General features: G+C 39.2%; 1 protein-coding gene across 1 annotated transcript; it reads left to right on the top strand.

Annotated features, from left to right (window-relative positions):
* The first annotated feature begins 423 nt into the window (after positions 1–423).
* On the top strand, positions 424–1,146 carry LOC126499461 (ferritin light chain-like). The gene has a single exon (XM_050138682.1). It carries the CDS (start codon positions 525–527, stop codon positions 1,053–1,055), a length of 531 nt encoding a protein of 176 aa, XP_049994639.1. The 5' UTR covers positions 424–524; the 3' UTR covers positions 1,056–1,146.
* The last annotated feature ends 15,349 nt before the right edge of the window (positions 1,147–16,495 follow it).

Genomic DNA, 16,495 nt, shown 5'->3' with positions numbered 1-16,495 from the left:
AAGCTTGCACTCCTCTTGACTCAGCCATTTGGATGACATCTAGATTGAAGGTTAACACATAGTAAATGAACCATAATCATATGTTTATGTATATTCCTTCCTCCAGAATGAAGTAAAAGTATGTTCTTCTAATATAGGCTGGACAGACAGTGGCACTGTGCTGCTATGATAGGTAGAAGGACATTCGGAGAGGTACAAAAGTGTTGCCTGCCTAATAATTCAGACCAGAAGGAAACAGATATAACAATCTAAAAGTTTCTTCGATGACAAAGCCCTTTTCTTCAGTCAGTATAGACATGAAGAATCCTTTCATAAAGGGGATAAAGGGCAGCCTTCGGAGATCCCATGGATCTGTGTCTTGTTTCAACAGTGTTTGGACGGAACAGACCCGGGGCCTCCCTTTGTTAGCTTCCACCTCTCCTCATCTGCAGCCGCAGCCTCCGGGACCATCTCCTCGCCGCCTTCAGCTCCCAGGACCAGCCAGCACCGTCTCTTTGCTGGTAGCTCCAGACTGCGTCTCATCCATGACCTCCCAGATTCGTCAGAATTATTCCACCGAAGTGGAGGCTGCCGTGAACCACCTGATCAACCTGCACCTGCGGGCCTCCTACACCTACCTCTCGCTGGGCTACTATTTTGACCCGGATGACTTGGCTCTGGAGGGTGTAGGCCATTTCTTCCACGAATTGGCCAAGGAGAAGCGCGAGGGCGCCGAGCGTCTCCTCAAGTTGCAGAATGATCGAGGAGGCCATGCACTCTTTCAGGATGTGCAGAAGCCATCTCAAGATGAGTGGGGTAAAACCCAGGAGGCCATGGAAGCTGCCCTGGCCTTGGCGCAGAACTTGAACCAGGCCCTCTTGGATCTTCATTCCCTGGGCTCTGCCTGCACAGATCCTCATCTCTGTGACTTCCTTGAAAACCACTTCCTGGATAAGGAGGTGAAGGTCATCAAGAAGATGGGCAACCACCTGACCAACCTCCGAAGGTTGGCTGCTGGGCCCCAGGCATCTCTGGGCGAGTACCTCTTTGAGAGGCTCACTCTCAAGCATGACTAGGAGGCCTCTCCTTCCGAGGGGCTCCCACCTCTGCTCTGCACCAGCCCACTTCAGGGCCTTCACCCGAACCTCTCAAGAAGCCACTAGGCAGCTTTGTCATTACAAAGCTGGAGCCCCTCTCAAGTCTTGGACCAAGTAAAAATAAAGCTTTTTGAAACAGAAAAAGGGGGAGGGATAAAGGAGAGCTTTCCTTGTCTAATCCTGAAATCACACAATGTAAAATCACACACACACACACACATATGCACATCCCAATGCATATGCAACACACACATACATACAGTCACACACACACATACACTTATGTGCATCCCCAATACATACACATATGCATCACACACACAAATAGACACACATACACACACACTTATGCACATAGCAAAACAGATACTTTTAGTAATGTTATTGGTTTCTTTATTACATCGATTGTGTTGGATTCTTAGTTTAAGGGGAGAAAACTGATCGATCCCACTGTACAGTTTCAGCCCTAACCCTTTATGCTCGTAGAAGTTTCCCTCCACCATCAGTTCTTCAAACCGGCATGTGAACTAAAACTAAAAATGAAGACTCTATACATAAGATCTAGAGTGATCACAATTGCAAAAGCAAGCGAAGTACCCTGGTGGTATCCAGCATGAGCTGCTGGGACTCTCAGGAAACTCTGGGGCAAACGGGAAATAGCACAAAACTTTTAAAAGATTGGCAACTCTTCATGGCATAAACTGTCTATTTTCCATATGACATCAGAACCCTGCTCTTGTTATCTACCTAAAAAGAAATAATAAACATGCCTCCATAATACAGCTTGTTGCAAAGTGCAAACAAGCTGCTGCTTTATTCAAACCAGCCCTAAACCTAAAAACAACAATGACAACAATGGCACACTGACAACAGAATTCTACTTCATAAAGATACAACTTATTGCACACGCGGTAGATATAATGGCATAGATGTATCTCCAAAATGCTATGCTAAGCACAAGAAGCGATACACAAAACAACATGTTTATACTTACATGAAATTCTATAAGAAGTCAGAATGATCTCTAGTCAAAGAAAACGGAAACAGCCACTGTTGGGGACATTGTGAGCACACCAGAAGAGGGGACGAAGGAATTTTGTATGAGTGGAAATGATCAGTAGCGTTGCAGCAAGTACATAACAAACAGAATTCTGGAAAACTGCGTGTAGATAACAAATGTTTCAGTTTTACTGACCTGAAGAATAAGAAATGACAGTCTCTGAGTGGGGAATAACAACTGTTTTGCCCAGTTTGAAGTCATAATGTGAAGCTCCCTGGAAATCTTGATAAAGTACACTTACTATTCCTAAATTCTAACTTCATAGTTCTAACTTCTAAGTTCTACCCTGTTCTCTAGTTCTGTCCTACACCCTTTAATCTAATCCTGGTGGATTAGGTCACAATAATGAATTTGGGGAGATATAAATGTTCAAATCACAGTGAGGATACACTTTATTGAAAAATCTCCCATAGGCAATGAATTCTTACCAAATGTCACTGGTCTGTTTTTGTCACACTTAAAGGCTGAGTGAAAATAATTTTATTTTTCTTCAATAATTTTATTTTCTCCAATAAATTTGTTTTCTTTACATCTAAGAAATGGTATGTTAAACCCTTCCTCATTTTGTTACAAATTATATTTGTTAAAAATTAAACATAAAGCCGAGAAAACCAGCCCACAAATCACAATCCCAGAGAACCTAGACAACAATGAGGACCCTAAGAGAGACATACATAGATCTAATCTACATGGGTAGTAGAAAACGACAAGATCTACTGAGTAAATGGGGAGCATGGGGACCTTGGGAGAGGGTTGAAGGGGAGGGGAGAGGCGGAGAGGGGAGCAGAGAAAAATGTAGAGCTCAACAAAAATCAATTGATAAAATATCCAGCACTATGTATTTTTGAATCTGTCTTAATCATGGAAAACATGACTGCTGAGTGTAGAACAATGGCTAAATGGTTGAGAACACACACTGCTCTTGCAGAGGACCTTTGTTCACTTCCCAGCACCCACAGGGAATGACACTTCAGCTCCAGGAGATCTGATGCCCTCTACTGGCCGCCATGGTACTGCATCCATAGACACATCCATACTCAACTCACATAATTTAAAAGTAAAATCTTTTCCAAAAAAATGAATTATTTGTTTGTTGAGAAAGTAGTTATCAAATATAAAAACTATATCTTTAAACAGCCACAATTTCTTTTGTAATGGTAAAGAAATGATTATGGACATTCCATAATCCAGCATTCCTATTTGTATCCTTAGGCCACTCATGACTAGAAGAGGAGCTGAAAAGAAAATCAAGCTTTAATCTATAGCTAATGGTCAGTTTCCAAAATGTAACACTCTCGCCGTGGCACATCTCATGATGTCACTGGGCTCACAGCATTATTCCAAAGTTCTTCTATTCCAATAAAATGTTACAATGAGCCCCGTGATCACCACCGTAAATAACAAGGCTTTTGAGTGTGTTTTGTTCAAATGTAATTTATTGCATTGTAAGATCATATAACTTTTCAATAATGACTCTGTTTAACAGCCACCCAGAGTTCCTGATAATTAAAGTGTCAGACATTTACAAGGCGCGTGTAACAATCCTCCAGATAGTTTCTGTGTCTTGACTGGAAGGTTGGCTACAGAGGTCTAGCATGCGTTCATCAAGATCATTAGTAGATGAATTTTAGTGTGTTGAAGTTAAACTTTATTAAAGTAGATTTAAAAGAAAATAGTGCTTTTACTCAGAATTCACCATAAACCTATTTTTTACTGGGCCAGCTTATCTTATCCGGTTTCTTCAACTGATGACTACATGTAGGTATCTCCTGGTTATATAATTCTATGCTCCTTCTCTCTCCTGGCAGCCAGTTTATTCTAGGAAACTTTCACTTGGATTCTTCCAAGATATTTCAAACTTAGGAAAGCTAAAACCTTACTCACCATCGTGTTTCTCCTCAGTATTGTCTTTCTAGGCCTCTCCCTCTCTCCCTCTCATTTCATAAGCCAAAAATTGGTATGAAATTGAAATCTGGCCCCCTTCCTAATCATACACCTCTACTCAATCAACAGTTATCAGTTCTATTTCTAGGTTTATTTTCTTTGCTCCTCAGATCACAGCTAACTCCCACCTGTAATAATCCCCAAACAACCAAATGACATCCAGCTGTTTAATCAGGGCCTCACTCTGTGACCTATTAAAGATATGCTTACGTAAATATGTATATACATCAAATTCTGATATTATATAGCTCACAAGGGCCTAAATGATTAAGTCTTATAAATATGGCCATACACTGAATTCTGGTATTAAATGGCTTACAAGTACTTGTGTAATTAAATCTTGTAAATATGGGTAGACATCAAATTCTGATATTGTAAACTCACTGTTGGAGGAGGCAAGCCACTTGTTGATTTCTTGCTGCCCTGCTAGTTTAGACCCAAAATAATCACACAGAAACTGTATTAATTAAATCACTGCTTGGACCATGTGCTCTAGCTTCTTATTGGCTAATCTCTCATAGATTAATTTAACCCATCTCCATTAATCTATATTTTGCCACATGGCGGTGGCTTACCGGCAAAACTTCAGTATGTCTGTTTCTGGTTGTGGCTCCAAGGCTTCTCTCTGACTCCATCCTTCTTCCTCCCAGCATACTGCCTAGCTTTCCCCACCTAGTTCTGTTCTACCCTGCCATAGGTTCAAAGCAGTTCTTTATTTGTTAACCAATAAAAGCAACACATAGACAGAAGGATATCCCACATCAACTCACAAGTACCTGCATTGCTCAACTGTATATGCTTGACATCTATCCCTCTTAAATTTTACGTTCCAACCTCACTGAAATGACTTACATCTTTTAGATAAAACATCTCCCTTCTTTTATTCAACTGTTTCTGAATTATCATTCAGATAACAGTTTTTCTTAATCCTTTGGGAAGATGTCCATGGCCGCTCAGGTTTGGGTACAAATATATATAGTCTTGTACCGTACATAGCACCATATCACCCCCTGTGTAGTTTCCTGTCTCCTATGCCCAACTTCATGATGCTTTAGGTCAGGGACTGTTTTAGTGTTGCTTACCACAGAAACACCAGGCGAAGGCAACTGTACCTGGAAAACAGGTACAAAAAACTCACTGCTGAAAATTAACTGCATCTTAGGAATACTACAGACAAAATTTTTGTCAATGCCTGCTAATTCTTTTTAGTCGTATACCCATAAGAATTGCAAATGCATGTTCTAAAACAGTACTGAAGTTTTCTGGTTGTTTTTAGGATAAACTGAAATAAATTAATTTGATTAATTCAACTTTAACTTAATTAAATAAATAATTGAAAAAATCTACATAACAATGCATATAAGGTCTGAAACATCTTATAAATAGTACCTCCTAAAATGTGCAATTTTACGTATTTTTAAAAATCCTGTAGGCGTCAAATAGCACCCTAAGCATGATTCACTAAAAGCCTGATCAATTACATGGTTTCCTACCTTTTTAAAGATGCAAATTATTTATAAATCCCTTCAATAGGCGCGGAAGACTTTATCCAACACAGCATGCAGGATGTTTTGAACGCTTTAAAAATTCTGCTTTTGTGTTGCTTTTTTTTTTTTTTCACCTATCGTCAAATCCCCCTCTTTACTCCTCTCTTATTCCTGCCATCTAGTCTCTCTCTATGGTCAATGTCTTGAACTCTCTCCATCTTGTACAGTTAATTTCTTATGCAATTTTCAATAGCTCCCTCCCTCCTGGTCTTGATTTTCTTGTGGAAATACCCTCTTCCACATTAGAAATTATTTCCCATTATCTCTCTCTTCCTAGATTAGGAATGAGTGCTAAGAAAACAAACTGAAGAAATATTCTCAATCATGTAAGAGCTTGTGCACGGTAGGGGATAGGAATGGGTGGTATTTAAATGGGTAGCTGTAATATACTGTGATATTTTATATATAATATAATAGTGCATATAGATATATAAGAGAGCTAATGAAGCAAAAAGAAAGATGCATTCATGAAATAAACATTGGTGATAGAAAAAAAATGGACAAATTCATTTCTAAAAATAATTCATCCTCTTCATGGCATCCCTATAATCCAGCAGCACATCATAGATATTCTGGCACTTTCTTGGGCTAATATTCATGAGCACACAGACTAACTCATTTAACTCTTATAATTCTATGAACATAATATAGGTAGTGGAGTTCTCAGCCTTTGATACCTCAGGAACATTAACACCGAGCTCAGATTCATGCTGCTAACTTCTATGTGGTGGAGCTTAAATCACTGGTGGGTGATAGAAGACTCACTAGGGGCAAAGATATTGGGGAACAAGAGTCAGATCGATCTTCAGACAGTAGGAGACACAAAGTACATTGTGTGCAAGCGTTTGTTGCTTTTATATGTTTAGGCCCAAGGGCAAGGACAATCTGTATATCAAGTTCCGAGGCCGAAGTGAAAACCGTAACTGCTAACTTCGGGTGCCAGTATGTTCGTTCCCACATCGACCCGGATTGTTGTGTTTTGTTTCTCTGTTGTCAGACATTTGCTGTGTTTGGATTGGATTTGATTGTGTGTTTATGAAATTCCTTAGAGAGAAAGAAGTAATCCCACACACTCACACACACACACACACACACACACACACACACACTATTCCTTTAGGAAATAAGCCTGGCCAGGAGAATTTGCCAAGGTTCTTGTCAGAAGGAGAACCTCGGCCTCACATCAGTAGTATGGATACAGAGACAGCCAGGCCAGACCAGGATGCCCTCCTCCTTCCTCCTACCAGGGTAGGGCTGCCGGCCAGCTGCCCTTGCCGTGCTCCTCGCGCTGTTTGCATGAAAGACAAGCTCGAAATAAAATTTACTCTTTGCTCTCAGCAAGAACTAATACTTATCAAATGCCCTGGTCAAACACAATAAAATCATACTGTGTAAGGAAATTGCCTTTGTAATTGATTTACGAGTTTTCATAGAGGAAAAAGCATTGCAGTAGCATTTTCATTAAATTACTTGTCTACAACAGCCGAAAAATACCTAGTTTTCGGGTTTAAAAGACCCAACATCTCTGTTCTTTAAGTTTGGTTTTGCTGCCGTTGTTGTTTGCATTTTTTTAAGTAAATGGTAAATAAAAGATCTAGCTGTGTGCTTTGTTGTAGAAAAGCTGAGGATTTGCTATTGTTTATAGGAATGACTGGCTTTTGTGTTTGGTATAGTAGGTTAGACGACAACAAACATAAAGTTCTGTTTGGTTTATACTAAGGGGAGCTTGACTTCCCTTCTGGCTAACACTACTGAGTCCCAAAGCCCAGTAGGGCAAGCACAAACAAAGCCAGATGTCCATGTCTCACTTGGCCCAAGGACTCTTGTGTTACTCCAGGCACCACGAGAAGCCCAGACCTGCCTAGAGAAACCATTTGCGTCTTTAAAAACCCGTTGTTCTAAATGAACAAAGATACTAGGCTGTGTCTAACTTCCCTTTCATTGGTATTGACACAAAAGCGAAACCGCCAAAGCATCGGCTTAGAGATACCTGTTTAGCCATTTCCTCGTCATGTGCCATGTGGAACAGTGCCTCTATGGGTGCAACTACAGACCAAAGCCAAACCTACCATGAACACTGCTTGAATGAACAAATTGATTAGAGTAGCTCATTTAATAAAATGGAAAGTGTCTTTATATAAGTGTCAAAATAATGCATTTCATTCTCTTTTCAAAGAGGAAGGAAGGAAGAAGGAAGGAAGGAGGGAGGGAGGGAGGGAGGGAGGGAGGGAGGGAGAGAGAGAGAGAGAGAGAGAGAGAGAGAGAGAGAGAGAGAGAAAGAAAGAAAGAAAGAAAGAAAGAAAGAAAGAAAGAAAGAAAGGCGCTTTCTACGTTTTGCCACTTGACCTCCCATTTTGAGAACTCAAAGGAAAACAGCTTATGGAAGGAGGGGAATAAACAGTAGCCAATATAAAGGAGGATGCGGTAAATAAAATCAGAAATCAGAACCTGGAGGCCCAGATGCCAACGGCAGTCTCTATTTTGCCGGTATGCATACATACCGACATGGGGCCGATCAAATGATGGCCACATTTGATGGGCGTCATAGAAAGGATTTTCCTTTGAACAGTCTAGCACATTCCGAAACCTCATTTGACCTTCTGATACAAGAGCATTTCTTTATCCAACAAAGGTTCAGTGAAAGCCGCCACTTGCTAAACACAGCGCTTGGCCCTATGCATCCAACAGTGAACCTGTGATGTACAGCTCAGGTTTTTTTTTTTTAATCTCATGGGAAATTGAAGACTACAAATTGAAGACACTTAGATCCTCTATGAGAAAGAAAATATTTAAACACTAACATAGTCTGCAAATAATTTCGGGGAAGTCGTAGGCTGACAAAGCCAATTCACAAGGCCAGCGTTTATGTGTGCTTTTGTGTGTGTGTGTGTGTGTGTGTGTGTTTGTGTGTGTGTGTGTGTGAAGGATAGAGAGGGGTGGAAAGAGGGAGGAAACGAGGGAGGGAGGAAGGGAGAGAGAGAGAGAGAGAGAGAGAGAGAGAGAGAGAGAGAGAGAGAGAGAATTCTACCAATTTCATTTCCCTCTGCCCTAACTTTCACCTACCATGATGCTGTGTTTCATCCCTTTGTATTTCAATTAAATTCAGGTAATTATCGAGATGGACTCTTGATTTGAAAAGTCACACAAGGAATTTCACAAAAGCAAGGCAGCAGGGGATCTCACTCAGCCCCTTCCTGACTTTACAGAGCTTCCTGAGGAAGCTCGCAGAAATCAGCAAATCATGTTAATATGTTTTTTAGAAAGCTTCCCTAAGCAGATTAATCAGCTTGTAGCAATTTATATTTAAAAGGTTTTGCTCACTTAAAATATTTTTGCATGTCAGTGTGCGGATAACTAGATGAACGAGATGGAGAAACGTTAGAAAAAATCAAACTGATGGGCCCAGTCCCACAAAGAAAGGAATGCCAGGGTGACATTTAAAATACTAATTTGTACAATAGACACTTTGTTTTTTAATTAACTATCCTGCTCTCACTGACGTTATATATAATTTATGGATGACTGAATTCATAATTGAATAATATGCAGATGGCATCGAGGAGGGCTAAACCAATTCGCCTCCTTGGAATTGCCTGTCTAAATAAGAAGGACACTGGCTTCAGCATTCTCGCTCTGATTAGAGACACTATGGATTTGCAGTCACCTCTACGTAACATAAATCAATAAAGAATAATTTTCCAGGCAGTAAATCAATTGTCAGTTCACAGACCCTAATACCCCTGTGCAGGATTTATTGAAAAAATGAATGGCAGGCTTGTTAGGAGATGCATGCATGCTTTATGGGTCCATAATAGTGTAAACCTCAAACTATTACATGCACTGCAGTGAAGAATTGAGCACAAACTACTCTTTTGTTTCCATGGAACACAACCCCAAATGGATTTTCCAATGTTCCAATGAAAATTTTACAAGGTAACTGTGAGATGCTGCATCTTTGAATTAAGTTTGGGGAAACAGTGCAGCCCTTGCTGGGAACTTCCTCTACCTTGGGTGGAGCTCTTGTGACGAGTTAGGAAGGCGTCAAATCTTGCCTACCTACCATGGCATCCATTGGTACAGGGAACTATTGAAGATTTGCAGTGAGGCTCACCAGTACTGAGATGGGCTTAGGAACAAAATAGAGACTGATCTCAATGATTTGGTATACCACTGAGCCTATAAAGTAACTTATTAAACTTTCACATGTATTAATTTTAGAAATGTAAAAATTATAGATATATGGTCAAATAAAATGTAGTTTAAATTCTTTTCAAGACCCACTGAGGTGGCGGAACTTAAGCTCTGGAACCTACAAAATGAAGGGCAGAAATCAATTATACTCTGACCTTCATAAGCACACTGTGGCATGTGTAACCCACACAGAGACACACGGATGGAGGGAGATCTTATGAGCTATCCAGGGATACTAAAGAGTGGGCCAAATGAAGCAGAGAATCTGAGAAGAGGAAATAGATACAAAACTACAACTCTTAGTGGATGAGTGAGATAGAGTTAAAAAATTAAACCAAGAGAAGTTTGATGAATGACCTACAATGATTTCTTAAATTCCTCTGCATCTGACTGATCTTTGATTCAATATTTAGAAATAGTTTTATTTATTATTGCATGTCGAGAATCTTGTAAAGAGCTTGCCTCTGGAAAGATGCACAGTAAGTTCTTGTTGACTGAATCTAGTAACTAAATAGAAAAATGAAATCCCTCTGCATTTAAGCTTTTAACCATGCTGTTAGAGATACTCATGAATGGGTTTTTACAACTACACTTGGAACTACAGATAATGAAGAAAGTATATCATTGAGAAGAGATAGTTCTTTTAGGCTGAATAATAGTGAGAAAATAAAACACTTCATACTGTTAGTGAATCTTAAGACAGAAGAGGATAAACAAAGACTATAAAATTAAAACATGTTAGCATCTAGGCCAATCTCTACAATCCTCTGACTGGATATACTGTAGCTTTGTAAACCTTAAATTCTGAATTAAAATGAAGGATTTATAAATTAACTATAAAATTGCACTAGAATATAATATAAGTGCTAAAGAGGAAATCAAAGGATAGAACAATCCTATAGTCTGACAGAATTAACAGTAAGAAGATGATGGACTATAAATTTTGAAAGTACTAAATTTTGCCCACAAGTGACATGCAATGGGGTGTGAAGATGGAGTTGGTCATCAAAATTAGAGGTAGGACCTGCCAACATCAACTGGGTAAAGCCAAAGAACTTAAAACAACCTTCGATGCCCAGAAGAGCTTCTTGCCACAACGGTTATCTAGGGCGAACATCAAAAGGCTAAGAAACACTAATCTAGAATAATACAAAAATAGTGTTTTTTAGAAGCCAGTGGAATGAGGCAAGAATACTACAGAGATTTATGAGCATTTCACCAATAGGAAAATGCATATATTTTATGCAAGGCTTAAGCTTCAAAAAATGAAATAATATCTAAACTCATGATTTGCCTATGGTTTTTCCTCTGTCAATATCCTTTCAAAAATCTTGCTAGAATTCCTAAGAATCATCATGTCTGAGAAAATGCAAAAAATCATTAAAATATTTATGTGAGGTGTATGTGTGTATTTTATGCAGAGGAAGTAAAAATTATGCCTTATTCTATTATGAACAAAAAGACTTGTCATAAATTCAAAGTGGGCTCATTTCATGATTAATAAAGCTTTCACACAAGCACCTAAAAAGAAACCAGAGAGAAAATGTACCCATTAAACTACTTACCCTTCAAGTAACCTAAAGTGGTAAGAAATATAGGCTTAATTATCTATTCCTAGCTCAGCCACTATGTGAATTTCAGTCCACTATAGTTGGAAAACACAGAGTGCATTCAACAGCAAATTTAAATCTACTGACTTACAAATACCTTCCTTTGGGCTGCAAGGCAGGCAGAATCAACTACTCTACATCACCATGCACTGTACAGTACATTAACATGATATAAAATATATTTTAAAGATATGTTCCTGATTTACAATAATTGCAACTCTAAGAAACCAATAGCCAGAAGCATTTGACTTTTTCCTCCTGATATTCTCACTCAAATCCAGATAAAATGTCATCCAAATCAGCAAAAGAGTTTTTATAGTTGAGATATTAGCAACAATCATCACTTTTTAAAGAACTTTGAAAATATGGTAATAATTAATAGCTTGGTGTGTTATCTTCTTTGGTAGCATATTTTCATTTTGATAGCAATCTATTAAAAGATTCTTTGATAGAATTGTCATGATGTCATTTCCCAAGACCCAAAAAGGAAAGAATGTATCTATAGGACTAAGAAGAAGAAAGGTGAAGGGCAAACAACTTTTTTTAATTTCTTTTTTTAATTACTTTATAAATAATACCAATAAATACTCCCACTTCCTCTTCCTCCCACTTCCCTCCCACTGCCCCCCACATCCTCCCCCTCCCTGCCTTCTCCAGTCCTAAGAGAGGGCAAAGTACCCTGCCCAGTGGGAAGTCCAAGGCCCTCCCCACAACATCCAGGCTTAGGAAAGTATGCATCCAAGGAGAACAGGATCCCAAAAAAGCCAGTACATGCAGTAGAGACAAATCCTAGTGCCATTGTCATTGGCTTCTCAGTCTGCCCCCATTGTCAACCACATTCAGAGGGTCCAGTTTGATCCCATGCTCATTCAGTCTCTGTGAAGCTGGAGTTGGTGAGCTCCCATTAGCTCAGGCACACTGTCTGGGTGGGTGGACCAACCCCTCGTGATCCTGACTTCCTTGCTCATATTCTCCCTCCTTCTGCTCTTCAACTGGACCTTGGAAGCTCAGTCCAGTACTCCGTTATGGGTCTCTGTCTCTGTCTCCATCTGTCGCCAGACGAAGGTTCTATGTTGACATTCAAGATAGTCAATAGTCTGACTACTGGATGGAAGAAGGCCAGATATGGGAACAGGGAAGGAGATATCTTAATTGAGGGAGCCATTTTGTGGTTGACAAGAGGCTTCGCTCTGAAGGGGTTCCCAGGAGTCCATGGGAATGACCCCAGCTAGAACCCTGGGCAGTGGAGGCAAACAACTATATAATTCCTCAGTGGATTGGCTCCTGGGGTGTAACTATGACAAAGTCTGCACAGGGTGTGGCTTGAAATAATAGAAATTTGCTCTTGCACAGTAATGAGGACTAGATGTTTAAAGTCAAGGTGTCAACAGCACTGCTTCCTTCTAAGTACCCTAAAGATAAAACCTGCCCCACACATATGTCACAGCCTCTGATGGTAGCCAGTGAGCCTTGGCAGTGTTTAGCCTAGGCCTCTGTTTTTATATGGTTGGGTGTTCTTTGTCTGTGTATTGTCTATCTTCTCTTAAGAGAATACCAGCGATGGGGTTTAGAACACACCCAATAACAAAGATAATTTCCCCTCTATATCTCTAATTAATATAGCTACAAAGAAGTATTTGTGTATAAAAACCACATCTCAAAGTCCTAAGTGGTTATGTATTGGTGGGAAGACTGTTACCTCAGCACACTGTACTAACAATACCTTGTGACTAGTTACTAATTCTGTGTAAAAAGTGGTCTCTCGCAGGCTCTTGCTCCCAGTCTCATTTTATTCATGGCTCTAAGACTGGAAATGACAGAAGATGTTACCAACATTAACAGATGTCAGTGAAAGGACTCAAACTGAGGTTGGGTAAAGTGGGCACCACCACCTTGGGCTTTTATCAAAATGTGGTGAGGTTGGCGTAAGAGACAAATGAATTCACTAGTCAGCATTCTCATTAACTGGAAGATGAGATGAATTACCCTAGATATAATATTAGCCACTTGGACTTGAATACTATCTCAGCTATTGATTACAAACTTGGCTGTCAGTGGAGCATCAAGACTTTGGGGAATCACATTTCTTATGTGTAAAGCCAGAATGACGTAGCTTTTTAAAAAATCAGACAACTATTCTAAAGATGAGTGTGACTACCACTCTAGATCCATGATTAAGAAACTGGCCTGTTTGACTTGGCCATCAGGATAAAAGCTGTTTTTCCTTTCACCTTAAATACTTCTGACAGAACAGACACTTTCCAACTTGCTCTGGGCACAGCTCTAATCATCTTAAACTGGGTTGATCTGTCCTGGGATTTGACAATAATCTGCATTCACAGGAAATGTTCTATAAATGAGAATGATATCAGAAGCTTCCTAGCCTAATATTGATGGTCCATTTAGGAACACGGAATTTGCCATATAAAGATTGAAATCTTCTTTCATTTGAATGCTTTTTCCCAATTCCTCCAGTGAGAAAAACATTCTGTTCCTTCATTCTGTTCTCAAGTGGTATTCACTGACCTTACCTTTTAGTGCTAAGATAACAGAAATTAAATCTCCCTCTGCATCTAGTCAATTATGTTTTGTTTGCATAAACACATATCTTGTGACTCCCAATGCATGAAGTCATCCCTATGACACAGTCAAAGGCAAAACTATAAGAAGGAGCTTATAACATCAAGCCACTCATCTCAAGACTGTCAAATACTGCCCAAGGACATTTTTATTCCATGAGATAATTATATTGCAAGGTAATAAGCAATCAGACTTCTTACTCTTTTAATTTTTAGGGAATGTCAGAAAAAATCCTATTTAATCACTCCCAATATTTATAGAAATAGGGACATAAATATAGACTTGTGCAAATTTTATAAGGGTTTTTCTTATCTACTTTCTTTGAGCACAGGGTCATAAAAATCAGATTAAGGGGCAATTTTCTTTCATATAAAAATGTTTTAAACCAATTTTAAGATTTTTATTTAGCATTCAGAGGTTTAACTTTCCCCATAACCTCAAGATCCTATGTCTGGTTCTTAGAACCCTAGAGAAATGTTTGAGGTTGGGGCACATTGAAAGTGGTAACATGAAACTATTGATTACTAGTTGAATTCAAGCATCAGGGGAGTCTGACATGGGCTCCAGATCAGCCCCATACGACTGGTATTTAGAATGAATGAGAGAGAAAAGTACCAATCTCCTTGGACAATGACTTCATGTGCTAGGCTATAATTGCCAAGTGACCAGATGTCAATATAGTCAGTTGTCTAAAATGACTATAGGAATTCTATGAGGTCTGGAAGCTGAGATACTTTCTTATCTTGCCGATGGCAAAACAAACTACCTTAGTAATGAGGCCCTGTAGAAGCTAATTCCCTTTAAAGAGATGGCGATCCACAGTTCCCTATAAAATAACTAGAGCTAAAAGCGAAGAGAAGGATGCTAGGGCAGTAATACACAAGCAAGCATGTTTCTCTCCTATGACCCAGACTTACAGTAAGTTAACATTATTCAAATAATGCTTTGAAAAATGAAGCAATTGCATTTATAATTTTCTAAAGCAGAAAGTCTTTAAGATGAGCTGGATTCTTCCAATGCAGGTCATCAGAGATAAAGAAGAGATTCTGATATAGGAGAGGAATGTGTTTAACTTCCTAAATTGATTGTTTTCAGAACCCACTACTATTTATTGTAGCAGGTTACTGCCTGATGCTCAGGCTTTTGCTCTGGGGACCACATATTAAAGCAACTCATGTAAAAATAATAGTAACAATAACTTCCCCCTTTCTTTCAGTCAATATTAAGCTAGAAAAGATGGGTGCAGAAATGCATTCTTTTTGAATGCTTATTTGGCAGATAATCTTCTTTCAGAATTATACAAACATTTCAAGTTGAATTTGCATTACTCAAAACTCAGACACTTTCTCATCAGCCAAGCTAAATATTTGCTGTAGATATTTTTTTCTCCTGTAGATAATATTTTTTTTTCTTCCAGAGGAAAGCTAGCATTCCTATTAGCTGCTCAGCGTACTACTCTTCCATCTCATATGTGCAAATTTGGAGGAAATCTGAGAAAATATTCACTATCTCTGGGTAGCACAATTGCTTCATGCAGCATGTAAGCCCTCAGAGAAATCAGGTGCCTGGGCACTGGAGAAATTTATGTTAAAGAACGCCTGCTTAAGAGAGGCAAACATGTAACCCAAATTTATCTCCCAGTGACAAGCGCAGAATCTGAAAGTTTCCAAGTTCTTCCCCTGTGAGTTTCTCGAAATTGTTGTTTTTCAAGTCAAGAACACCTGCTCGGTGCTTTTCTCTTCGCCCTCCTGGTAAAATGGAGCCGCCAGGAAAACAGGATCTAACGGTTTTAATGAATGAGAAACACTCAGTATTGACAGATTTCAACATATTATGCCACCCTGACTCTGTCCCCCTAATGAGGTAAGATCAAAAAGGAAGGAAACAGTTGTGATATTGGGCTCTGGAGTTTGCTTTCAAAGTGCTGCAAATGAGTTCGTATGGAGGCTCATTCTGCTGGGTACAGTCATAAGCAATTTTCACATTGCTATGAAATGGCACATGCAGACATGGCTTGGGTAAGTGAACAACTAAAGGTTTGATGTTCTGCATCGGGCACCCTGCCAAATAACTTTCCATCTCCATACGACACTCTACACTCTAACAATCAAAACTCTACTTGTGCCATTTCTGCTGGGTCCGATGTAACTACAAAAAAAAAACAAAAATAAAATAAACAAAAATAAAATTGCAATATAGCCTGAGCCAATGTTGAAACTTAATTCTAACTCAATACCTATCAAGTATTGGCTCTGTACACTGTGCAGGTCCCAAAGAACAGAAACATAACTTATTGGTTCTGGTCCTATGGAATGAAGGATTAGGGCTAGCTTTAGAGTAACACAGTCTTTGTTCACTAATAAATACTTACACAACAGCCAGTTCATGCTAGTCACAGATCTAGGTGTCAATATTTATTTGATAATAAGTAAAGCTATGACAGTCCCTATGTGTCTTTGAGGATCACAGTCTCATCAAGGTGACAAA

This window comes from Alexandromys fortis, unplaced genomic scaffold (genome assembly GCF_014885135.2).
Source record: "Alexandromys fortis isolate MF-2015 unplaced genomic scaffold, M_Fortis_MF-2015_v1.1 scaffold_11, whole genome shotgun sequence".
Taxonomy (NCBI): Eukaryota; Metazoa; Chordata; class Mammalia; order Rodentia; family Cricetidae; genus Alexandromys; species Alexandromys fortis.
Note: the sequence above shows the minus strand (reverse complement) of the source record. Positions and strands in the feature narration are given on the sequence as shown.